Here is a 25,524-nt window from a genome sequence, read left to right as displayed (position 1 = left end):
GGAAGAGGTTCATTTGCACGAGTCATCAAAACTTTTTCAAGGGTTAGAAATACAGAAATCTAGGTATTGCTCTACTGGATCACACCCCAGATCTACCTAGTCGAACATTATGTTTCTGACAGTGACCAGTACCGAATGCTTCAGAGGAAGTTATGAGAAACCCACAGTAGGCAGTTGTGGGATAATCTGTGCCCCCCTGCTCCACACACACATTAGATCTCATCCTGATCTCTAATAGTTAAGATTTTGACTTAGGTCCTGAAGCATGGGATTTACTATCAAAATAATATTTTCTGTATTTTTATCCATCCTATTCTTTATGCCTCCTAACATCTTGTTTGCTTTCTTGACCACAGGTGCACTTGGAGCAGAGATCTTCATTGAGCGGTCCGATTGATGCCCAGGTCCTTTTCCTGAGTTGATATTTGTTTGAAGCAACTTTGACAGACTTTTAGTTCAACACAACAATATTATAATTATTACAATGTACAGAGTGCAGAAGCATATTATACAAGGCACTTTACAAAAGTCATAAGAAATATATGGATCTTTCCTGAAAGAAGCACCAATTGCACTCAAATATGATACATAGGAGAATAGTTAACATGCAATAAGTTTGTTAGTGAGGAGATCAACGTAGAAAGAAAGAAGTGGGGTTTTGTTGAGGGATGTGTAAAAGGGATTTATAGAGAGTCACTTGGAAGCTGGTTTCTATGCTTCTGTTTCTCCCTTCAATGTATGCATCAAAAACTTTCACTTGGTTGATTTCTTCAAAGCTTCTGTAGTTTCTAGGGGTGGCCACACCAGACAAAGTGCAGCATATTCTGTTCTCTATGAAGGAAGCACTTGATACTTTAACAAACTAAAATAAATAAATTAGTCAGCAAACTGGTCATTGTGCTGAAATGTTTGGATCAAGTAGAACAGAAAATGCAGATTAAAATTAGCATGGAGGTCCCAGGCATAAAAACAGCTTTGACACAGAAGGATCTCAGATCAGACCAACAGCTGGAAGCCCTGGAAAATCTTACTTGGGTCAAACCTATCTGAAATTAAGGAATCCTGAAAATGTGGAATCAACCAAATTATCTGAGTTAGTCATGCACAAAAGTCCACCTCAACTATGGTGAAAGAGGATGATCCTACATATGCATGGTTACTAGCTCACATGCTTTTATCACTAGTCTTGCAATATTGCAGGGGGTATAATTCAGCCTGAATTTGGCCCTAACCCGTTATATAAACTATACACACAGATCAACTACAAAGATGCGGCCACCTCTGCAGTGAAAGAGTATTTACCAGCAAACAGCAGCAGTATGCAACAGTTTAGGACAAGAAGCGAAAAATACCATATCCAGTGGAAATTGCAGGCTGAATTTAGGGAGGCAAAACGTAATTAGCCAAGTTGCCGTTAATTTTGCTTATTCTTACAAAGAGCGCAATAAGATCTTGAGTGACAGTTAGAATCTCCATTTCAGAATCCGAGATTGTGAATACCACCTGATATAAGAACGAGGTCCATAAACAGTACTTTAGAATAGTACTTTCAGAAATGCTGTGTTACACTTAGACCTGAGTGAATAATTTATACAAAAACAATTCATATTTGAAGGATTTTGCCTCCCTTGCAGAACTCTGAGAACAGTTTGGGATTTTCTTGAATTAATTTTTCAAAACTATTCATTTTTTCCCATTTTGTTTATTTATTTATAAGTGCTATGCGTTGCTTAGTTGTGAGTAGTCAAAAATTACAATTTTATTTGTTCCTTGATTGGATGGGCTCTTATGGGTGCTGTTGATAATACTCACGGTGACTTTAAGATAAACTTTCCAATATTTGATTAAGGGATCTTAAAATTTGCTTTCCATGAGAATTTGTGCTAGTAGAACACATATGTTCATGTGAACCAGGGGTTCCCCAACTTTTGTACTGGTGACCCCTTTCACATAGCAAGGCTCTGAGTGCGACCTCCTTTATAAATGAAAAACACTTTTTAATATATTTAACACCATTGTAAATGCTGGAGGCAAAGCGGGGTTTGGGGGGGAGGCTGACCGCTCGTGACCCCCTGAGGAGTCCCCACCAGCAGTTGGAGAACCCCTGATGTAAACTGATGTGGAAGGGTGATAAATACAGCAGAAGCAAATTTGTTTAAAAATTCAAACAAATATTCTCGTATTTACTCAGTTTTTGGCACATTGAGTATCAGAACAATGTTATAGGGGCTGCAATGCAACAGAAAATTGAGCTCACTGAAATCCAAATTTGTATAAATTATACTACATTGCTTCTTACACTCAGCAACATTAGTTTTCTTATCAAATTAAAACAGTTTTCTTCACTGCTGAATTTGACCCAATACATTGCCTCTTGAGTGGAGAAAAAGGACAGCAGGTTTGTAACAGATTCAGTATTGGTTGTTAACATTATTTAGGAATATTATCTCTGCTTTTTAAAATAAAAATATTATGTCTGCTTTTTAAAAATATCATCTTAAAATGTATTCCAACCACGACACATTCAGCATTCCGGAGACAATACTTAAACTTACTTTGTAGACTAAATTAAAATCCAGCAGTGAAATGGAAAAACAATCTTTTACCACCCAAACACTCATGGAGTACAACCTTTAGAAAGTGATTATTTCTATAACATTTTCATCAGGGACTGGCAAAAGAGCAGTATATCATCTTATTACAGATACTGGAAATGTAATGGCTTAAGGTTGCTAAGCAACACCACACTGTTAAAGGCCTCTATGTCTGTGATTTCTAGAGACCCTCTCAAATTTCATTAAAACCTGTCCATAACTATTACACAAAAGGTCTGCCTGGAGTTTATAAACAGACTGAGCTTCTTGACACAATGGTGAAAGGATAAAGAAAAGAAGTGGCATTAATACTTTTATTGTATTTGCTACACAATAGTTTGGGTAAAAAGTCCTGTTTCTGATATGCATAACACACCTTAGCATTGACTGGCTTTTCATTGTTGAAGAAAGCATTAGTAATTGATATAAAATAAAAATGTTTGATCATACTGAAGAAAATTCTATTAGAGACTGTAGTCAATAAAATAAAGGCATTCTGTATGACTGCCAATAAAGGACACAACAATGCAGTATTAAGATAGTTTGCTTGGTATCAGAAACATACACTCTCCACTTTAAGGATTGCATAGCAACAACAGGTTGATTTTGATCGAAGTAAGAACAGATATACATGTCAGCAACCTACATCTACAAGCATCTTAACAACTTAACAAGCATCTCTTCTGATCAAATTACTATGGTGGCCCATTTTCTTCCATTGCTTTCAGTAGAAATTTCATTAATGCATTTTAAAGGTCAATACAAAGAAAAAATATCGCCAAGAATAATTCCTTCTCCCTAGTAACTGAGGTTCTTTGAGAGTTGGGGGGAGGGATAGCTCAGTGGTTTGAGCATTAGCCTGCTAAACCCAAGGTTGTGAGTTCAATCCTTGAGGGGGCCATTTAGGGATCTGGGGCAAAAATTGGGGATTGGTCCTGCTTTGAGCAGGGGTTGGACTAGATGACCTCCTGAGGACCCTTCCAACCTTGATATTCTATGATGCCAGTGCACAATCATACTAGTGGGATATGCCAACAGGTCCATTAAGTTTTACAAAAGTTCTAGAAAAGCAGGGCCGGTTTGGCATTGCACCAGCACCTCCTTGTGGCTCTGAATATTTGGAGCTGAGGTTACAAAGGTAGCACTGTTTAAGAATCAGAGGCACTATAGTAACTAATTGTTTTCTCTTCTTCCAGGTGTCCTCTGCATAGTGAGTCTAGTGACACGTTTAACTCCCACTGAGGCAGAATGAGGAATTCTATTTAAGGATTGCAGAACTGACCTTGTAAAGCAAACATCAGTTTGACTTAGACTGTAAGCTTTCTGGTGCCAGAACTGTCTTTTTGGTGTTTGTGCACATAGTGGCTAGCACAATGAGGACTGATCAGGTTCTACAGGAGCTACTACAATAATAATAAAAAATAAAAGCCAAGTCAAAAGAACAATGCTGAGTAAATGTGTGTACAGAACTCCACTCCACTCCATGTGTGTAGCAGTCCTGCACATTTCTATGAAGGAAGTGTGCAAAAGCATGCCACTGATGCTGTCTTAGCCCCAGCAGAGTAAGCCCTTAGGATACTGAGGGGATCACCCTACCTAAAATTAACATCTTAATATAAGCCTAATCCACTCAAAGATACTTTGGCATTGATCCCGAAAGCTACCATAAATCTAGGAGGATTGCTTAACGTCCTACATAAACAAGAGCTGAAGTACCTTTTGTCATCTATGGTGTGGAATCTAGTTTCTGGCAGGTGAGAAAGAGGTGCTGGGAAGAACACCACAAACAGATTGAAGTTCTGATTAGGTGGAACTCAGACACCACTTTTGGCAGGAATTTAGGATTGGGATATAGAACAAATGTCTGTGGAATACAGTGACGGGAGGATCTGCCATTAAAGCCTGCAGTTTATTCATTCTTCTTGCTACAGATTTTTTTGTTGACAAGCAGAATACAGAGCATTCTCTCCCTACGTTAAAGGGTGCAAACATTACCTTTCTCACCAGCAAGCTGAGATCTCACATTGCCAAAGATTCTCTAACCAATGGAAAGATGTTGATCAGTTCTTTAAGGAATCCTGTGATGGTGGAATGACTTAAAACTGCAGCACTGGCCACTGGAAGATGGGAAAGTGAGATAGCAGAGAGGTGTGCCCTGACTAAAGATAAGGAGAGGCCAAGAAATTTTGAGTAAAGCAAACAGTCCAAACAAAAATGATTTTCTCCCATAGTGAAAAACTTTTCTACTTTTGGGTGGGATGTTTCAATGTAGATGATTTCCTGGACTGTAGGTAAGGTATTCTGTACCTTTGCAGAGCAGGCTAAGTCAAAAGATTATCAGCATCCTTTAAAGCAGCAAGATGAAATGATTTTGGAACTGGTATGCAAAACAAGCCCACTTTCCCAAATCAGAAAGTTCTGATGGCACTGGCAGATAATACAAAGGGTCGTAAGAAAGATCTTGGAGATCCAAATGCCAATATTGCCTATCCCAAGCTTAAGCAACCAGAATGACAGTTGTATAAGTATCACTAGTGCAAAATCATACTGCATTTCTTTGTGTCAGGCCAATATTTCTTATTCAGTTTCTGACCATTCCTGCTCTGGAAACACTAATAAATCATCTCAGAATAAGGCTAGCCAGTGTGTGCGTCAAAGGGCCAAAAATATAAATAGTTTTAAAATTTTGAGTGGGGTATATTTTCCTGTTTTTCATTGCTAATAGTTTCTATTTACAATAAAATAAAACTATAAACAAGGGATTCCTAAAGAGTATGTACAGTCTGTCAGATTCAACTAATAAGTCTGTCCTGGATATTTTTCTTCTCTTCATGGTTTTTTTGGGGAAAAAATCCAAATAAATTAAGATAGCAAAAGTTCAGTCTGAAGCTCAATGGAGAAGGGCAGTCCTAAAAAGGAAAATACCTATCACAGTCCCATCACCATTCAAAGCTCTTGTAAATGGTCTAAAATTTTCTCCCCTAAAATCCCAACTCTGTCCACAGTATGTGCACGATGTGTAGAAGAAATGTTTTTGAGTTGATATTATTAAATGAAAGGCACACAAATGCGTTTTTCTCTCAAACAGTGGCTGCCCAATAAGGTAATGATTTCATTCACATATTCTGAATCAAAGATTTTAGAATTGTCGTACTAATAGTGTAGTACCGGGCACTTGCTGGAGAGCTAGCTAGTCACATGGCACTAGCTCTTCCTCATTTCCAGCAGATACACTATATTAAAAGAAGCCATACAGGAATACATTAATACTTCTCTAATATTCCTTGCCTATGTAAGTAGCAACTATGGATGCCACAGGGATGCTCTGCTATCATAGATGTAAAAGTGGTGGTGGTGCAAGCAATTCTGAATGAGATGGGAAGCTGGTGCACATAATTTCTCTATTCATATTTTGACCAACTATGAAGAAGTCTAAGAAACTCTTCTCTAGGCTACAAAATTCACCATAAATAATTGAAAGTGGGCTGAAATAACCGCAAATAGATCTGATAATATTTCAGTGTGTTTGATGATTACTGTAATTTTAACATAATGATAATCTCTTGTGAACAGGAATTTTTAAGGTTCACAGAAATAATATAAGATTTACTATATTGTCAGTCACTTTACCTATAAAACCTGCTTTCACTGCTTTGAGAGGAAATCCTAAAATCTCACTAAAATAATTACAGACAATTGTTTGCTATAGTAAATAGCAAGTACAACAGATGGAAAGGTAATTATCCAAGCCTAGCAGTGAGTCCAGCCAAAGGATCTTTCAAGAGACTTCAAGATGACAAGCATGGTGGGACTTACAAGAAAGTTACAAATCATGTGATTTGCCAGGCATATCATTAATCTACTTCTGAGAAACAACACTGCCATCTGTATTGACGAAGCATGAGAGGAACTGAAGTCATTACATGTCAGTAACTTTTCACTTACTTAAGGTGAAGTGCTTGTGTGATTTCTGTTGACTGATAATCTATGTTATAACCATTCCACCAGGAGTGGCCTTTACCACTTGATGAGAATGAACAATCAGTAGTCTATATAAAAGTTTGCTTCAACTACAAAACAGAATTATCAGCATCTGACATGAAATCAAGCACTATAAATTTCTGAGTAGCAATTTTTATTAGAAGTTTAGTGTTTTTGGAGGGAATTCAAAATAATTTTCTATTATAATTCTTAAACCCAAGGTACTAAATATCTATATAAACAATTAAAGCTTTCTATGAAAACAGTCAAATGGTTAACTGAAGGAAAAACAGTCTTTTTATAGAGGTTCTAAATGTTGAAAATAAAACAGGCATGGGTCCAGGTGCTGACATTTTCTTCCAAAGAAATTAAAATGGATTTAAAAAATATGAATACTAATATTATGGGATTTTTGCTTCTTTAGAAATTGTGTATATTCTTTATAAAAAGAAATGTTTACTTAAAGGGGAAAAACAGGTCTCAAAAATGTTTTTATACAGGGGATAGTAGAGCCTAGACAAACAGTTAAATTCAAATTCTGGATGGCAAGAAGTTATATTTGTTTGACTCACCAATCTTTTGATGATTCTCAACAAAAGCTTCTGCTGTTTTAGATCCCTCTTGGACTTCAATACTTCAGCAAAGCTGTCCATGTTTTCTGGAGACATACTGTCCAAGTTGTCTCCTCCGTACAGCTGAACCAACAATGACAAGCATTGTGATGCAGTCTCATATATTTCAGCGTCGTCACTAGGAAGCTAAAATAAACAAATAAATAAGCTTAAATTTCATAAAATTCTGTACCACTGGGATCTGGGAAGAGCATTAAAATTTCCATTGTGGTAGGAAGCAAAATTTTATAGTCATCCTAATTAAAATCACATTACTAAACATCAGCAAACTTTTAAAGTGATTGAAAGACATAACTAAAATACAGCTATTTTTGATCAGCAGTATATAAGTGTCTACAGTATGCTTGGTTTATTTCACCTAGTTAACCTACCTACAATGGCATCAAAGGACTCTTCACATATTGCTACTGTTTCTGTTTAATATATTTTATTGCTGACTTTTAGGACTGTGCAATTTTGCTTCAAACAGCATGAATAGAATTTAAGATTGATCCTCTAGTCTGACCTCTTGCATAATACAGGCTATGGAATTTCATCAAGTTTTTTCTGCATCTAGTCTGTAACTTCTGGCTGAAAGACATCCAATCTTTGTTTAAAGACTTCAGCTGATGAAGAATTCACCACATTTCTTGGAAAGTTGGTCCATCTAGCCATTGGTTATTGTTATGCCTTAATGTACTAGATCAAAATGCCACCTAATGCCAGATATCTTCTCCCCATGCAGGTACTTATGGACCATAATCAAGACACTTAACTGTGTCTGGGATAAACTCAATAGATTGAGCTTCTTAAATCTCTCTCTAAGGCAGGATTCCCAGACCTCAAATCATTCTTGCAGCACTTTTCTGAACTTCTGCCAAATTTTCAAAATCCTTTTTGAAGTGTGGATACCAGAACTGGACACAGTATCCCAGTAATAGTCTCACCAATACAGTATACCGAGGTAATGTCACCTCCCTACTTCTACTCAATTATTCCATTCCAATAACCATTACTCAGTTTATCACAAAACTACTACTAAGGCCATGTCTACACTATGAAAGTGCTCTGATTTTATAGAAGTCGATTTTTGGGAACAGATTGTATAAAGTCGAGTGCATGCGTCCATACACTAAGCACATTAATTCGGCAGTGTGCGTCCACAGTACCATGGCAAGTGTCAACATTCCGAGCAGTGCACTGTGGGTAGCTATCCCACAGTTCCTGCAGTCTTCGCTGCCCATTGGAATTCTGGGCTGAGCTCCCAATGCCTGATGGGGCCAAAAATTTGTCACGGGTGGTTATGGGTAAATGTCGTCAGTCAACCCTCCCTCCCTCCATGAAAGCAACAGCAGACAATCATTCTGTGCCCTTTTCTCTGGATTGCCCAAGCAGACTCCATAGCACAGCACGCATGGAGCCCGTTCAGCTCACCGCAGCAGTTATGACCATTGTAAACACCTCGCGCATTATCGTGCAGTTTATGCAGAACCAGCAGGCGAGGAGGCGACGGCAGCGCGGTGATGAGATTTCTCTAAAACCGCAGTCCCCAGCAATTTGGAGATCATGGTGTTACTGGGGCAGGCTCATGCCATGGAAGGCCGATTCTGGGCCCAGGAAACAAGTATAGAGTGGTGGGTCCGCACTGTGTTGCAGGTTTGGGATGATTCCCAGTGGCTGCGAAACTTTCGCATGTGTAAGGTCATTTTCATGGAACTTTGTGACTTGCTTTCCCCTGCCCTGAAGTGCAAGAATACCAAGATGAGAGCAGCCCTCACAGGTCACAGGCGAGTGGCGATAGCCCTGTGGAAGCTTGCAATGCCAGACAGCTACCGGTCAGTCAGTAATCAATTTGGAGTGGGCAAATCTACTGTGGGGGTTGCTGTGATGCAAGTAGCCAACACAATCATTGAGCTGCTGCTATCAAAGGTAGTGGGAAATGTGCAGGTCATACTAGATGGCTTTACTGCAATGGGATTCCCTAACTGTGGTGAGGCTATAGACAGAACACATATCTGTATCTTGGGACCGGACCACCATGGCAGCCAGTACATAAACCGCAAGCACTGGTGGATCACAAGGGACGTTTCACCGACATCAACGTGGGATGGCTCGGAAAGGTTCATGACACTCGCGTCTTCAGGAACTCTGGTCTGTTTAAACGGCTGCAGGAAGGGACTTTATTCCCAGACCAGAAAATAACTGCTGGGGATGTTGAAATGCCTATATGTATCCTTGGGGACCCAGCCTACCCCTTAATGCTCTGGCTCATGAAGCCGTACACAGGCACTCTGGACAGTAGTAAGGAGCTGTTCAACTATAGGCTGAGCAAGTGCAAAACGGTGCAGAGTGTGCATTTGGATGTTTAAAGGGTCGCTGGAACAGTTTACTGACCAATATTCCCATTGTTATTACTGCTTGCTGTGTGCTCCACAATCTCTGTGAGAGTAAGGAGGAGAGGTTTATGGCAGGGTGGGAGGTTGATGCAAATCGCCTGGCCGCTGAATACGTGCAGCCAGACACCAAGGTGGTTAGAAGAGCACAGCACGAAGCGCTGCGCATCAGAGAAGCTTTGAAAACCAGTTTCATGACTGGCCAGGGTACTGTGTGACACTTCTGTTTGTTTCTCCTTGATGAAAATCCGCCCCCTTGGTTGCCTCTAAATTCCCTGTAAGCCACCCACCCTCTACGCTTTGATCACAGCTTGCTTGCAAAGGAAATAAAGTCACTATCATTTTAAAAACATGTATTCTTTATTAACTGATCATAAAAATAGGGAGATAACTCACAAGGTAGCCTGGGTGGGGTGTGGGAGGAGGGTAGGAGGGAAGGAAAAGGTAACTTTAAAACTTCTTGAATGATAGCCTTCTGTTGCTTGGGCTGTCCACTGGGGTGGAGTGGTTGGGTGCCCGGAGCCTCCCCTCCCCTGCGTTCTTGGGCGTCTGGGTGAGGAGGCTATGGAACTTGGGGAGGAGGGAGGGTGGCTAAACAGGGGCTGCAGTGGCAGTCTGTGATCCTGCTGCCGTTCATGAACCTCCACCCAACGCCGGAGCATGTCCGTTTGATCCCTCAGTAGCCCCAGCGTTGCCTCATGCCTCCTCTGATCTTCCTGCCGCCACCTCTCCTCATGTTCATCGGCCGCTTTCCTGTACTCTGCTATTGTGTCCCTCCACACATTCTGCTGAGCTCTGTCAGTGTCGGACGACTGCATGAGCTCAGAGAACATTTCATCGCCCGTGCGTTTTTTTTGCCGCCTTATCTGAGGTAGCCTTTGGGATGGAGGAGGGAGGCTTGAAACATTTGCAGCTGCTGGAGTAAAAAAAAGGAGTGAAGTATTTTAAAAGATACATTTTACAGAACAATGGCTATACTCTTTCATGGTGAGCAACATTATTCACATAGCACATGTGATTTTGGTGCAAGGTTGCATTTTGCATCTTATCTTATATTGAGTTCCTGTGGCTTTGGTGTTAGAGATCACACACGCAGTGCTGGGCAACAGAATTCGGCTTGCAGGCGGCCATGGTAAGCCATAGTCTTTCGGCTTCTGCAACCTTCATAACAGCAGAGCCCTCCTCTCCCGTACCAAGCAAAGCACGTTGAGTTGGCCATTTAGTGCTGCTGTTTTCCTGTTAACATGAAGCAGCAGAAACCAAACTAACCCCCCACCCCAGCCCCATCCAATTCTCTGGTATGATCACTTTACCCCTCCCCCCATCGCGTGGCTGGTATCAGGGAAGATCCCTGCTAGCCAAACGTGAACAGCTTCGCGCCAATGCCCCGCCCCCCCCGCTCCCCCGCCACTCATCGCGTGGTTAACTGCGGGGAGGATTTCTTTTCAGCCACAAGCAAACAGCCCAGTAGGAACAGGCACCTCTGAATATCCCCTTAATTAAATTCCCCTATTTCAACCAGGTTACCATGAACGATATCACTCTCCTGAGGATAAAGAGAGATAAAGAACGGATGTTACTTGAATGCCAGCAAACACCGGGACCATACACTGCCAGGCTTTGTCATGCAATGATACCAGATTACTTGCTACTAGCATGGCGTGGTAAAGTGTCCTACCATGGAGGATGGAATTAGGCTTCTCTCCCCAGAAACCTTCTGCAAAGGCTTTTAGAGTACCTCCAGGAGAGCTTCATGGAGATGTCCCTGGAGGATTTCCGCTCCATCCCCAGACACTTTAACAGACTTTTCCAGTAGCTGTACTGGCCACGAATGCATCCCAAGTCCTCAGGACTACTTAATCATTAAAAAATGCTTGCTTTTATAACATGTATTATGTTTAAAAAAGTACACTCACCAGAGGTCCCTTCTCCGGCTTCATTGGGTTGGGAGGGTATTTCAGCCAGGGTGATAAAAAGATTCTGTCTGTCGGGGAGAATGGTGTGCTGTGTGCTCTCCCCAAGCTCGTCCTCCTCCTCCTCATCTTCCCCATCTGCAAAATCCTCAGGAATGGCGAAGAGTACTCCATCATCGGAGTCCATGGACAAGGGTGGGGTAGTGGTGGCGGCCCCCCCTAGAATTGCATGCAGCTCAGCGTAGAAGTGGCACATCTGGGGCTCTGTCCCAGAGCGTCCATTTGATTCTTTGGTTTTCTGGTACGCTTATGTGAGCTCCTTAAGTTTCATGTGCCGCTATGTTGCGTCCCTGATGTAGCCTCTGTCCCTCGTGGCCTCTGAGATTTTTTGAAATGTTTTGGCATTTCGTTTTTTGGAACGATAGCACGGATTTCTGATAGCACGGATTCCTCTCCCCATACAGCGATCAAATCCAGTACCTCCCTTTCGGTCCATGCTGGAGCTCTTTCGATTCTGGGACTGCATGGTCACCTGTGCTGATGAGCTCGCCTGTCCAAACAGGAAATGATATTCAAAAGTTTCCCGGGGTTTTTCCTGTACACCTGGCCAGTGCATCCGAGTTCAGAGTGCTGTCCAGAGCGGTCACAATGCTGCACTGTCGGATAGCTCCCGGAGGCCAATACCTTCGAATTGCGTCCACACTAACCCTAATTCGAAAAGGCGATGTTGATTTCAGCACTAATCCCCTCATTGGGGAGGAGTACAGAAATGGGTTTTAAGAGCCCTTTATGTCGAAAAAAATGGCTTTGTTGTGTGGACGGGTGCAGGGTTAATTCGATGTAACACTGCTAAATCCGACATAAACTCATAGTGTAGACCAGGCCTAAGGGTCTATCTGGATATAAGAGCTGCCTATTAAGCACTGTGCAGGCGCTCAGGGCTGCGACAGGGAGAGATGCCTCTCTCCAAGCCCCTGGGACCTGTCGTGGCACCCTTCTCCTACCCCTGACCCCGAACGTGCTGCGGCCAGGGGACAGGCACCCCTCCCCCAGCCCAGCCCCGAATCTGCTGCGGCCAAGGGACAGCACCTCTCCCCTAGCCCAGCCCGGCCCGGATGCGGGAGAGGCGCCTCTCCCCCCCAGCCCAGGTGCTGCTGCAGGGGGAGAGAGCTGAGGGGGGGAGTCCTCTCTCCCCACTGTAGCCCCAAGGAGCCCAACTGCACTCCAAACCCCTCATCCCCAGTCCCAACCCAGAGCCTGCACCCCCAGCTGGAGTCCTCCCCTATCCCCTCCTGCACTCCAACCCTTGTCCCAGTCCTGAGCCCCCTCCCACACTCCGAACCCCTCGGCCCCACCCCGTCATATGAATTTTGTTATTCATTCCACACATGGGTGGGAAAAATTAGAGGGAACGCTGATCTGGATGAATCCATGGAGGAAAAGTCCATCAATGGCTGTTAGCCAAGATGGTCAGACATGCAACCCCTGCCAGAAGACAGGAGTGGAAGACAGGGTGGATCACTCCATAGTAGCCCTGTTCAGTACATCCCCACCTCCCAAAGTTCTGGTATGGACCACTACTGGGGACAGGATACCGGGCAAGATGGACCATGGTCTGACCTAGGATGGCAACTCTTATGCTCTTATGCCAGTACAAGGCAAGAAATATATGGCAAAGACTGAAACTTAGACTTTATATTACACCATGGATAGCTGTGCCTGGGGAATGAAACTGACATGGTTCACTTTTGGGAACTCGGAGAACTTTACGTACTAGGCACCTACTCATGCCTAGGGACAATCATTAGAGTCAGTGATGATAATTTAGTAAAGTCTGAATTTTCTGACTTTTGTCAGTTTAAGACCAACCTTTTCTCTCATTTTAACATAATTTTAGTGTGTAAAGTTTGACATATTACACTCCTTAAATATCCATGTAGTAATTCTTCAGACATCCATTAGCAAACAAAGCTGTCTTTCTTTATATCCACACAGCTCTTTTCATAAAACTGCATTAAAATGGAAGCTATGGATTAGAATCCCTAAGACATATGACATCATATTACACCGAAACATGAAGAACCACCTAAGGCACAACTCCTCCTGGAGTTTCTCCTGGGGTACACCTCTTTCAATGAAGCTAAAACGTAATAAATGCAATTTTACCCAATATACTTGATTCTTAAGGAATCCAAATAATAGTTTGGAACCAGTATTGTCTACATCTAACACATCAACAGTGATATGGGGGGTAAGCACAAAAACATGACATCGTTATCTGTTTGCATCAGCATTTTTCTTCATAATTCCACATTGCACTACTACCAGTAGAGTTGCACTGATCGGGCACTAGTGTAAAGAGGCCATTGGCGATATCACTATACTATTTAACACTGGCTGCCAGCCTGCATTTGTGCTACCACTAGTGATAGTACACAAGAGGGAAATTTGAAGAATTGTTTAGGTTTTCAAACCAGAACACATTTATTGCACAAAGAATTTGATCGGACAATGGGAGGGGGGATATCAAAAGAGCTCTGGGCCTTTAGGAAGGGAAAGGAACTCTACACTAGCATTCTATCAACATGATGCCAATTCTCTCCTTTTCTTACCCATAAGACATCTCTAATTGACTTTTCATTTTGTTGTTTCAGTCTTCCAGAGGTTTGTGTGTTAGGCCTCTTGACCATACAGGAGTATTAGATTCTCCTCCCCCCTCCCCCCCCCCCCGCACGTGGCTGTCACTGTTTTGGGCTGCTGACCATTTGGATTTTTAGTACAGGATCCAAAATCATACTCGCTACACTCTCAAATGAAGTCACACAGGAAAATGATAAAAGACAAAAATACTCTATCACCTGTTGGTGAACACTTTTCACAATGCAATTACTCTCTATCTGACCTACCAGTCCAGATCTTCAAAGGAAACCTGCACAGCACTTTCAAAAGATGAACTTGGAAACTTAAATGCATTACTATGCTAGATACTAAAAATCATGGCCTAAACAGACACACTGGATATATGCAAAAAGAAAAGGAGTACTTGTCGCACCTTAGAGACTAACAAATTTATTTGAGCATAAGCTTTCGTGAGCTACAGCTCACTTCATCGAAAGCTTATGCTCAATTAAATTTGTTAGTCTCTAAGGTGCCACAAGTCCTCCTTTTCTTTTTGCGAATACAGACTAACACGGCTCCTACTCTGAAACTGGATATATGGTTTATCACAAAAATTTGTAACCCACAAACCCCTTCTATTTGTCCTATGACTGCAGAGGTGTTAGTGGGCCACTCTACCTTGAATGGTCCCTTACAATGTGTGCTAACTACTTATGCTAAACCTGTTCCCCCTTGCATTTTGCTGTGACCAGGGAGTACCTTTCCAAACCCAAAGAAGAGTGAGTGCTATGTGGCTCGAAAACTTCTCTTTTTCACCAACAGAAGTTGGGCCAATAAAAGATATTACCTCACCCACCTGGTCCCGCTACTTACAGAAAATGCACATTAAAGTAGCTAAAGTTATAAGAGTGCAAAAAGTATAACCCTCCCCAAAGATTTCTTATTTTGGGGTGAAATTTGTAAAATAAAATAACTTCTTGTTACAATCTTGATGCCCAGTGCGTGTCAAGTTTCAGCTTAATTAGTTTTTATGGTCGTACTATGATCTCCTGAAAACAGGTTCATAAGGTAAAATCTGAACTGTATTTAGTTCTATCTGGCACAGGTATTTACTAGCTCCATGTAGTTTTATACTTGATTAAAATTAAACAGGAAGTTTTTTTGTTATTACGGTCTTATACTTTATAATTTATTACCAAAATATGTCTTTATTTTGAGGCCAGTTACACAGCGTTCATTAATTGTAAACCACTGCAAGAAATATGTGAGATCATTTGAGCTGAAGTGGCAGTTTTCACACCGATGGAGTTGTTAGGGCATCTAATTTTAGAGCTACAATGAAACTGTCTGGAATACCCCGAGGGAACACTACTTCAGCACTTTAATGAGGTTATACACAAAGAGAGTTTATTAAGATAAGAGATAGATGTTCATTAGATCAGTAATATGATTACAGAACATGCTGTACAGGAAGGGGCCATTGGGAGCTATAGGCAAGATGATTTAGCAAACATTATACAAAAGCAAAACAGCATTATTATACTTATTACTAAATATGCACACTTTAAAATAACATGTACTACATACCACTATCTTTTGGCTTTAAAAGTAACTTATAAACTTTCAAGCCAAGGAAAAACACATTTTAGGAAGCACTGTTCTCAGCTCACTTTAAATAGTCTAATTGTCAAGAAATCAAAGGCACCATTCTGAAATTTTGTACTTAGGACAACATATCCTTATTTCCCCTGCAGTTTCTTTATGCAATTCCACCAAGGACAACCAGACAGTATTCAGCCCTTTGGACTTCAAAGTGGGTGCATACTGACACAGGAGTTTATACAAATTAATAAAAAAGTGATAAAATTTCAAGCAGGATCATGGAAATTATTCCTTTTCTCATTGCTGCATACTGTACAGAGAAGAAAGCTTTATGTCCGGCCACAAATAGCTAACATCTACCAATAAGTAGTGTCTGAGAACTGTCTGCATTCATAAGAAATGGGTGGTAGTCTATATATGTTGATACTGTTTCTGCTGACATTTTTGATGCTTCAGAAGCAAATGCTTTCCAATGCTTTGAAATGGAAGCAACAGCACAACCTTACCAACTTGATATGCTGTAAGAGGGACAGAAGGGAAATCAAGCATCCCCAAAGAGATAAAGACTGTATTATGGGTAGTAGGGAGAGAATCTATTCAAGCCAAATGTTAAAGAAAAGCCTGTTCTGTCTAATCCACTCGGTGGCTATCTAGCTACTTATATGACCCTCATCTCTGTAGAATATGAGCACCACCCAATTCAAAAGAAAAACAAAAATATTCCCTGCCCCTTTCTGTAGGGATAGCTGAATGGTGTAAGAATTTTCTTCTTTTTCTTTGAATGTATGGAACACTTATTGAGGAAATGGATTGACGGTACATTATCCCTTGCAATTGGAGCTCTCTCACTTGGCAGCCATCACAAGCTGCCTTTCATGTGCTAAGGCAGACCAAGAATAAGGATTTATGGGAGCCTAACTAAGGAGAAAGTTAAGTTACTTATTTCAAACTGAATTCCAAATTAGAGGCTCATTCTTGGCCTGGCTTGATAAATTTTTATTTTTGGAGGTGTGTTTATATCAGCTTACTTAATTTAGAATAGTGGTAATAGTTAACTCATGTAAAAACAACATCACATTAGTATAGCCAAGACCAAGGAGATTTAGCATGATCTACTGTACTGCATAAGTGCCAGTCCTATTAATTAATGCTTCCTCCCAGTTTTGGAAAGATTCTGAAGAGCAGTCCAAATTTTAGTGAGTATTATGTTTGCAAAAGCAATGTTATCTCAGCTTTTCCAAATCATGCAAATATTTGGACTTCATGAGGCATAACTAACATCAGAATAGTCTAAATATTCCATTTGGTAATTTCTGCAAATCCTACAAACTACAGGTGGAATAAACAATTACAATTATTTTTAAATACAGAAGTATTGGACAACAAAAATGTAGGTGGAATTGGTTTTTAAGCAATACACTTACCAAGAAGAATCTAGTACTAAATGGTCAATCTATTTTGCTTTGATTCATCAATTAAGGACAATACTGGTCATGGGATTAAAAGCTGAATTTTCTATATTTGCAGTATTTCTGCATGATGGATTTTGTAATTATCTCTGTTTCCATGTTCTTAAGAACTGAGTGGTTTCATTTACATGCAGTCTGGGTGTCTTATATTTGCTTCCGTGTGTCCTAAATGATGGACTAAATAACAATTACAGAAGGGAAAAATTGATTCTAAGTTTTTGACATTTTCAAGTTTAACTCATATTGATTTAAGAGGGACTATTAAGTGAACTAAGCATATAAGAACTTGGCTGAAAAAATTAGTCAGTGGGGTGCGAGACACACAATCATCTACTTGAAGAATTTAAACACCAGCGAGGAATTGTTCAAGGTAGCCCAAGAAGTTGTAAATATTGTAGGTGTAACAGGATGAAAATACAGAACAGGATGTCAGGCCCTGCAGGTCTCACATCTGGGGCTGTGGGGGTCCTGGGAGTCATCATACTTCAATCCTCCACCTGGCAGCTCAGATACAGCAACTGGAACCAAGGTTCATGAAGCCCAATAGGGTCACAAGCCCTGCCTCTATGTTCTGATTGGGCCAGAGCCCCTATTAAAGCCAGAAGAAGAAACAGGACATTGTCTGTACAACTGGGCTTCACTCTGCCATGGATTGCTGGTCTGGCATTTATCTGTTCCTGCCTTCCAATCCTGACTTGGCTTGACTCTTGGTAACTGACTCTTGATCCCTGCCCTTGGTTTGTCCCTCGATTCTGATCTCCTGGCATTCTAACCTGGCCTGATTCCTGGCAATTGGCTCCTGGCCCCTTGGTCTGCACCTGACATTAACTCCTAGGCCAGGACACCCATGCCCTGGCCCTGGGACAGGGAAATATAGGTTGACTATCAGGGAAAATGTCTATCTATCAGACTAGGTTAGTCTCCTATGGGAGATGGAAGCTGTGACGTTGCACTCTATATGATTTTATGAAAGTATGCTGATGAGTGTGAATATCATGTAACTAAAATATGCTTCATGCAAAAGGTCTCTTGTAAGGTATCATTACAAAGCTTATCATCTACTGAGTGCGGTCATCCTATTTGTATAAATGTATCACTCTTGCATCTGAAACTAGAAATATGAAATATAACTCTGAGGGCCTATTGTAATTATGCAAAGTGTGGGCCATTAATGGTGGTTTGGAATCTTGATGGCTCCCATCAACCAGGACAATTGACTGTGGATGGCTCTGTTTACAGGCAGGCCTTCCTGTGAGTCAGGCTGGGAGGAATGAAGGCTTGGGGTCTTACAGTGACATGTGATCATGTCACCTGAACTGGAATCCATCTTTAACCTGGTGTTTTTCCATTGAGAAGGAGGGGTGGGAACCCAGAGGGACAAAGGATTCCCACCTTAAGCAAAAGATATATAAGTGGGTGGAACAGAACAAGGGGGCAGCCATCATGAGAAATCCCCTAGCTACCACCTGAGCTGGAACAAGGGCTGTATCAGGGGAAAGGATTGTGCCCAGACTAGAAAGGTGTCCAGTCTGTGAAAGAAACTTATTGAAACATCTCTAAGGGTGTGATTTTATCTGTATTCAGTTTTTATTACTGTACTAGACTTAGACTTGTGTGTTTTATTTTATTTTGCTTGGTAATTCACTTTGTTCTGTCTGTTACTACTTGGAACCACTTAAAATCCTACTTTCTGTTTTTAATAAAATCACCTTTTACTTATTAATTAACCCAGAGTATCTATTAATACTTGGGGAAGGTGGGGCAAACAGCTGTGCATATCACTCTATCAGTGCTATAGAGGGCGAACAATTTATGAGTTTACCCTGTATAAGCTTTATACAGGTTAAAACAGATTTACTTAGGGTTTGGACCCCATTGGGAGTTGGGCATCTGAGTGTCAAGGACAGGAACACTTCCTAAATTGCTTTCAGCTAAGCCCACAGCTGTTAGGGGACATGGTTCAGACCCTGCAGCAGACTGGTGTGTCTGGCTCAGCAAGACAGGGTGCTGGAGTCCAAAGCTGGCAGGGAAAGCAGGGGCAGAAGTAGTCTTGGCACATCAGGTGGCAGCTCCCAGGAGGTTTCTGTGATTGAACCCATCACAGAAGCCTCACCATTTGGGCTATTTAAAAATTAGAGTGGAAAAAGCAGGAACTTGTACAGGGAACAAACTTGCACTGGAAGGTAGAATGAAGAAGATAATCTACTAGGTCTTTTCATCTCTTCTAGGATTTAAAGTTTTGTTCTCTGTCTTTAAGAGTTGCTACCATAGGTACATTTTTAAAAAGAACTTGACAGGAGTTAAGCCTTGCTTTTACTTTAAGTGGGATGGATAATGTGACCTGCCCCAACTCCAATATTAGCTCCAAGTATGTCAATATTCTCTTACCAATAAGTTAAATTCTGATATGCTTCTCTTTACAGTTTCACAGCCAAAGATCACTGAGACACGGGGGACAGACAGTTAGGTGGGGAAGCAGGGAAGTTACAGGATGATATGGTTCATCTTAGACAATCTAAATTGCTTCTGAATGTGTACTCCATCTCTGTCTGGAACCATGCATACCTACTGCCTCAAGGAAAATAAAATGCTGTACATGTGCATTATGTAATTGCTAAATGGCTTCCAATGTTGTTCCTTTCAGGTCACAAACCTCACTGAGGACAACGTCTTTGCCAAGTTTGAATCTGAATTTGAGATGAGCACAAAACCAAAACCACACCCACAGCCTTTGAAAGCAGAACACATTTTCCCCATGCTCGTAAAACTCAAAATCAATTCTAATTTATAACAAGTTAAAAAATTCACCTTTAAACTGTGACAAGGATGAGAAAATTCAACGAAAAAGGAACATTTCTGAAAAGATTAAAAATGACTGAAAACAGGAATGCAGTGGCTCTTTCAACCTTAAATACAGTGGAGCTATCATGGCTCTATAGAATGGCTCATAGCAACATATACACTCATCAAAAAACAAGATGCTAAATTCTGCTAAATATTATATATAGGAGGGTATATTTTTGTCAGTGTTTAGTCCTATAAACTTTGTCTGTTTAGTCATTTGCATTGTATTTTCCAGGTTGCTTTTGATTTACAGCTTTAGTTAACTATGCTAAAATGGATGACTCTCTGTCACATTTGATTCCAAAATTTTAATAGTTTTTAACACGTCTATTGTTCTTGAAATGTTGAAAGTTTGATGAGTCAGCAAAGTGGATAAGCAGGTAAGTATGTGGCAGAAGAATGAACTATTAAAGTTCTTAAGAACTTCTTAAGAAAACAACCCATAGGATTAAATGAGAGGCTACAGATAACAGGGAATCAAGATGAACCAATACACTGAAGAACTCAGAGAACTAGTCAAGGTGGTTTGCAAGTGGGGAGATGTCCAAGGAATAGACCAATAGGCCAATAGGAGAGAAAACAGGAAAAAGCAGTGGCGAAACAAGATGATGTTTGTGGGGTGGTATTCCCTGTCTACCATAAGGGATATGTAAGTGGGAATAAGGTAGTTGCTAAGTACCCAAGAGATTATGCAATGTTCACCATTTCCCACATAAGAAAGAATAAATGTAATGGGCCTGGTTCTGCAAAGATTGTTTGGTAATTATAAACCATGATTAACTTTTCATACATTTTTTCATGATTTCTCCGACTTGTGATAGTTAAGCCAAACTGAGAGGGATGCTGAGCTGCATCTTCCACTGCAGCCAAATGCTTTGTACCTACGAGGATCTGACCCTTCGTTACCATGACTTCCTCCATGACTTTCTTCAAAATTTGATAAATGTACAGCTATGATTCACAGCACTATTATCTCATATAATAAAAGGCCCACATTCAATCATGTGTTACTTAACTACTAGTAAATGTTATCTTCAGAGGGGAAATGATAAAAATAATCTGTAGAATTAAGGTCCAATTCAGGCCTTGGGCTATACACAAAGGTGCATACTTCAAAAAATATGGCCAGAAGTCTTTAGTCATGTCCCAGAACCAGTGGAGTTCACAGTCTACACCCTCCAACCTCCAGTTAAAGGATGTAGTTTACAATGTCAGTGGTACCCCCTTATCTCCTACTCACACTGCTCTATTAGGATTAATCATTATCCCTGGAACATGTAATGGGTGGCTGTGGGCTCACTCCTGGGCTGACATGATTGTGTGTTAAATGCTGCTTTGCCAGAGATAATATATGCCAATATCAGCACAAATATTGCTTTTAATTTTATAACAAAGGGTTCAATACAGATACCTTTACTAATAAGCAATTGATACAAAGTTCAAAAGAAAAAAAAATAGGTGAGATAATTTACATAAACCAATGCAATTATGCATTTATGTTAAGAACTTGCACCTCTCACACAGGATACAAGGGAAGATTTATCACTGTAAAAATTTTTTTTTCAAGACTCAAAAGAATAAATACGCATGGTTATGCTTCTTGATTTATATATTTAAAACAGCAAATACCAAGCCACATGGGAAACCATCTTCAATAGATCAGAATATTCAGAATAGTGGAACAAAGTAAAGCACAGCCGTAACTGAGGATGCTCTGATGAGATGTGGAGGAGGGTGGGAACATATCAGTACATGCTAACTATACATCTTATTCTACCCTTTAATTAGAAAGTTATAATAGACTTCCAGGTGGTATAGACTGAGTAAAGTGTGGCTACTATTTTTCTGTTCTTTAGGGAGCTAATGAAATTTAAGTCTAAAGGTTAAAAAAGTAAACATTTGTCTATCTCCAGTTTTGCTTAAAAGGACATTGTGAATCTGTTTAGTTTCAAAATTTACCATATACATAGATTTTTAAATTGCTTAACAAAATATAAGGGTTAGAATATTATGTAATCCAAATTTGAGCACTCTCTGATTTTTGTTGTAGGGGCTTGAGTGGGGATTTCAAAAAGCTTTTATCAATTGCTGGTACAAGTAAATCCAGTCTAGGTAATGTCTATAGACAAGTCTAGTACAGAAAATTACAAAGAAAGCATCTGGTAGAATAAAATCAGGTCATCATTAATGTCTGGATACATATAGATTTGTTTAGCCGAGAGTGGAACCTTTTACCTAAATTCTTTATTACAAATGTTCAAACGCCAAATAGAAATCAGATTTGAAAAACAAAGAAAATGGAGAAAGGAAGGGACCAGGTACTTCACTGGAGTCTAAGTTAGGATTTGGCATTTAGGCATGAGTGGTTACAGTGGGGACAATCCTCCAACAGAGTGGTAGACAGAAGTTAGACCCTATGAGTGCTAGCTGAGAGAACGTTATTTATCCTGTCCTGAAGAAACTGCAGACCCTAGGACAGGGCTCATCTTAGCCAAATTCCAGTAGGACATGTGCTGCCTTTTTCACTTGGGGGGCCTGGAGACAAACCACCTGGAAAAGGGAGGGCTTAGCACCAGGGTGAGACCCTAATCCCTGCTCCAGTCTCTTTTTGCCAGGTAAAGGGGCTGGAGCACCATAAAGGGATCCTAAAAGCCCTTTATCTGTCCAAAGGAAGATATCCTTGGGGTAGGTGCTGTTGTAGGATTGACCTCTGAAGACCTCTTCACAAGCCCTGGCATAGTGGGTGTGCTGGGGGCAGGTCATAGCACACAGCCCCAGAGAGACTACCATAACTTAGACAGTGCTCTGGAGCTGCTTAGGTTACATCAGGGCCCTCTCCAACTTCTAGAGCAGTCTAGGGTAAGGAGATTACAAAGATGGATTAACCCTCCTCAACCCTCCTGCTGTGCTGCTGTCACAGAATCTAACCCAGATCTCTTGCTTCTGATTGGTTCCTTGCTGCCTGAATGACACTACAAGATAGGAACTATACATCTGCATATGTGGAGGTTAAGAGCCCAAGTCTTGAGAGTCTCTGTTTTCAGGGCGATCTTAATGCCACCATGGCTGTGGCCATGCCTCATGAAAGTAGTTTCAAAGTACGTCACTTCATATACTCCATATTTCCGGAACATGGTGCATGATGTGCTATCCTTCATGAACTGCTCTAAGGCATTACCTGGCATGGATTCCATGGATTGCAAGTAATGTAACCTTACCATGGCTAACTGGCATGTCCAGCTGCAAAGCATTAGTTTCACAGATTCTAGATGCAGTGGCCAATGTCCTCTCTCTGCTCTGACATATATCATTATGTCTTGGTTCAGGGTCAGGGGTACTAACAAGCTATATGGCTAACACAGATACTAATACAGTCATACCATATGTACCTCCTAACTAACTACGTTCCATAACAAAATATCAGTGTGACATTTTCATTAAAAATAACTGAAATTCAAGGAAAGTGATTTTACTGACACCTGATATACGAATCAGGAGGTGGGTGGTAATACGTGCTCATATTTCAAAATGCTCAACGGTAACAAGGTGTTGTGAGGCAGTTTCTTTGAATTTAGGGTCTTGAAATTCAAAGTGCCCTCAAAAACTTGTATGGACATTAAAACAAGGTACTGCCAAAAACTTGCATTTGGCTACCAGACTAGAGGAGTAATTTCAACTTTAGTAACATTCTAAAAGACTTACAAACAAGCAAGCTCTTACCAGCTGAATCAGCAGGCTAATTAGGTCTGTCAGGGGTTTATTGATAAGCAAAAGGTCTTCAGCAGCCTGGGTGTCCCCTCCTGTGCCAGATTTCTGTGCCTTAATGAGACAAGGAAAAATAAAAAGGGGTCTTGGTGAGTGCTCAGCTTTGAGAAACAAATAAGGTCCATTAGGCAGTACAAATTTGAATGGAAGTTCGAAGGAGGTGTTCTTATACTCCCTTTCCTAGTTAAGTATTCTGAGATCTCTGTGAGAAGTTATAGTCTGATTGTGTCTGTAACAATAAGCACAAAGCAAAAGGGACTCATGAGGTCACGTCCACTCTAAACCGATTTAATATGCTGACCTACGTGACATTTCTTCAGCAAGATACATACCTACTATATGTATAATATATATCTCTATGAACTCATAATAAAATATGTCTATCTACAATCTATGTTTTTTGTATATATCCTCTCTCCACACAAATATATGACTTCTTTATTTTAATGTATAATAGTTCACTGTAAGTCTCCAAAGATCACCCTCTATTTTATAAGAGATGATTTTAAATACAATTCAAAACAAGAAAATTAAGATGATTCAAAAATTAAGACTTCCACTCCTGCCCTCCTGACTTGAATTTCCAAAGTGGAATGATATAGTGGAATTTGAACTTCAGGTGCTTTACTACTTTTAGAAAATGCCTGATGAATAAGATTCCACAGGGAAATGGTCAGTAGTCCTCTGAAAACACTAAACATAGAAGCTTGGCCCTTTAAAATACAGAGGCAGATTTTTCTGTAGCAGCATTGGAGAAAACTAAGAAAATCAGATTTCTGGTACCCAAAATAAGTTCTCTAGACTGCCAACTAGTCATTGGCTACCAAACTTCAGAATTTAAGCCTTAGACTCAGTCAATAATGGTTGACACATGTAAATGAGGGCAGAATTTGGACCTACGTATATCGATTTCAGTTGCATTTCTCTTTTTTTTTTTTTTTTTTTACCAGACTATGTAATGAATCCTCTCTTCTCCTAGATGCTTATATGGAGTCCTAATAACAAAATTAAGATGTTTGTACACCAATGCGAGGAGCCTAGGTAACAAAATGGAGGAACTAGAGCTACTGGTGCAGGAAGTGAAACCAGATATTAGAGGGATAACAGAAACATGGTGGAATAGTCGTCATGACTGGACTACAGGTATTGAAGGGTATGTGCTGTTTAGGAAAGACGGAAATAAAGGCAAAGGTGGTGGAGTAGCACTGTATATCAATGATGAGGTAGAATGTAAAGAAATAAGAAGCGATGGAATGGATAAGACAGAGTCCATCTGGGCAAAAATCACATTGGGGAAGAAAACTACTAGAGCCTCACCTGGGATAATGCCTGGAGTGTGCTATAGACCGCCGGGATCTAATTTGGATATGGATAGAGCCCTCTTTATTGTTTTTAATGAAGTAAATACTAATGGAAACTGCGTGACCATGGGAGACTTTAACTTCCCAGATATAGACTGGAGGACGAGTGCTAGTAATAATAATAGGGCTCCGATTTTCCTAGATGCGATAGCTGATGAATTCCTTCATCAAGTAGCTGCTGAACCGACTAGAGGGGATGTCATTTTGGATTTGGTTTTGGTGAGTAGTGAGAACCCAAGAGAAGAAATGGCTGTAGGGGACAATCTTGGTTCAAGTGATCATGAGCCAATTCAGTTCAAACTGAATGGAAGGATAAACAAAAATAAATCTGCAACTAGGGTTTTTGATTTCAAAAGGGCTGACTTTCAAAAA

General features: G+C 40.6%; 1 protein-coding gene across 3 annotated transcripts in view; it reads right to left on the bottom strand.

Moving 5' to 3' along the window:
- ULK4 (unc-51 like kinase 4) overlaps positions 1–25,524 on the bottom strand; it is a 388,751-nt gene that overhangs the window by 49,586 nt on the left and 313,641 nt on the right. For all 3 annotated transcript variants that reach the window (XM_073333132.1, XM_073333131.1, XM_073333133.1), the window contains 2 exons: positions 23,747–23,845; positions 7,148–7,333 (listed from right to left, as the gene is read on the bottom strand). In XM_073333132.1, the coding sequence (XP_073189233.1) occupies positions 7,148–7,333; positions 23,747–23,845 (285 nt within the window). The remainder of the gene's footprint in view (positions 1–7,147; positions 7,334–23,746; positions 23,846–25,524) is intronic.

Source organism: Lepidochelys kempii, chromosome 2 (assembly GCF_965140265.1).
Source record: "Lepidochelys kempii isolate rLepKem1 chromosome 2, rLepKem1.hap2, whole genome shotgun sequence".
Taxonomy (NCBI): Eukaryota; Metazoa; Chordata; order Testudines; family Cheloniidae; genus Lepidochelys; species Lepidochelys kempii.
Note: the sequence above shows the minus strand (reverse complement) of the source record. Positions and strands in the feature narration are given on the sequence as shown.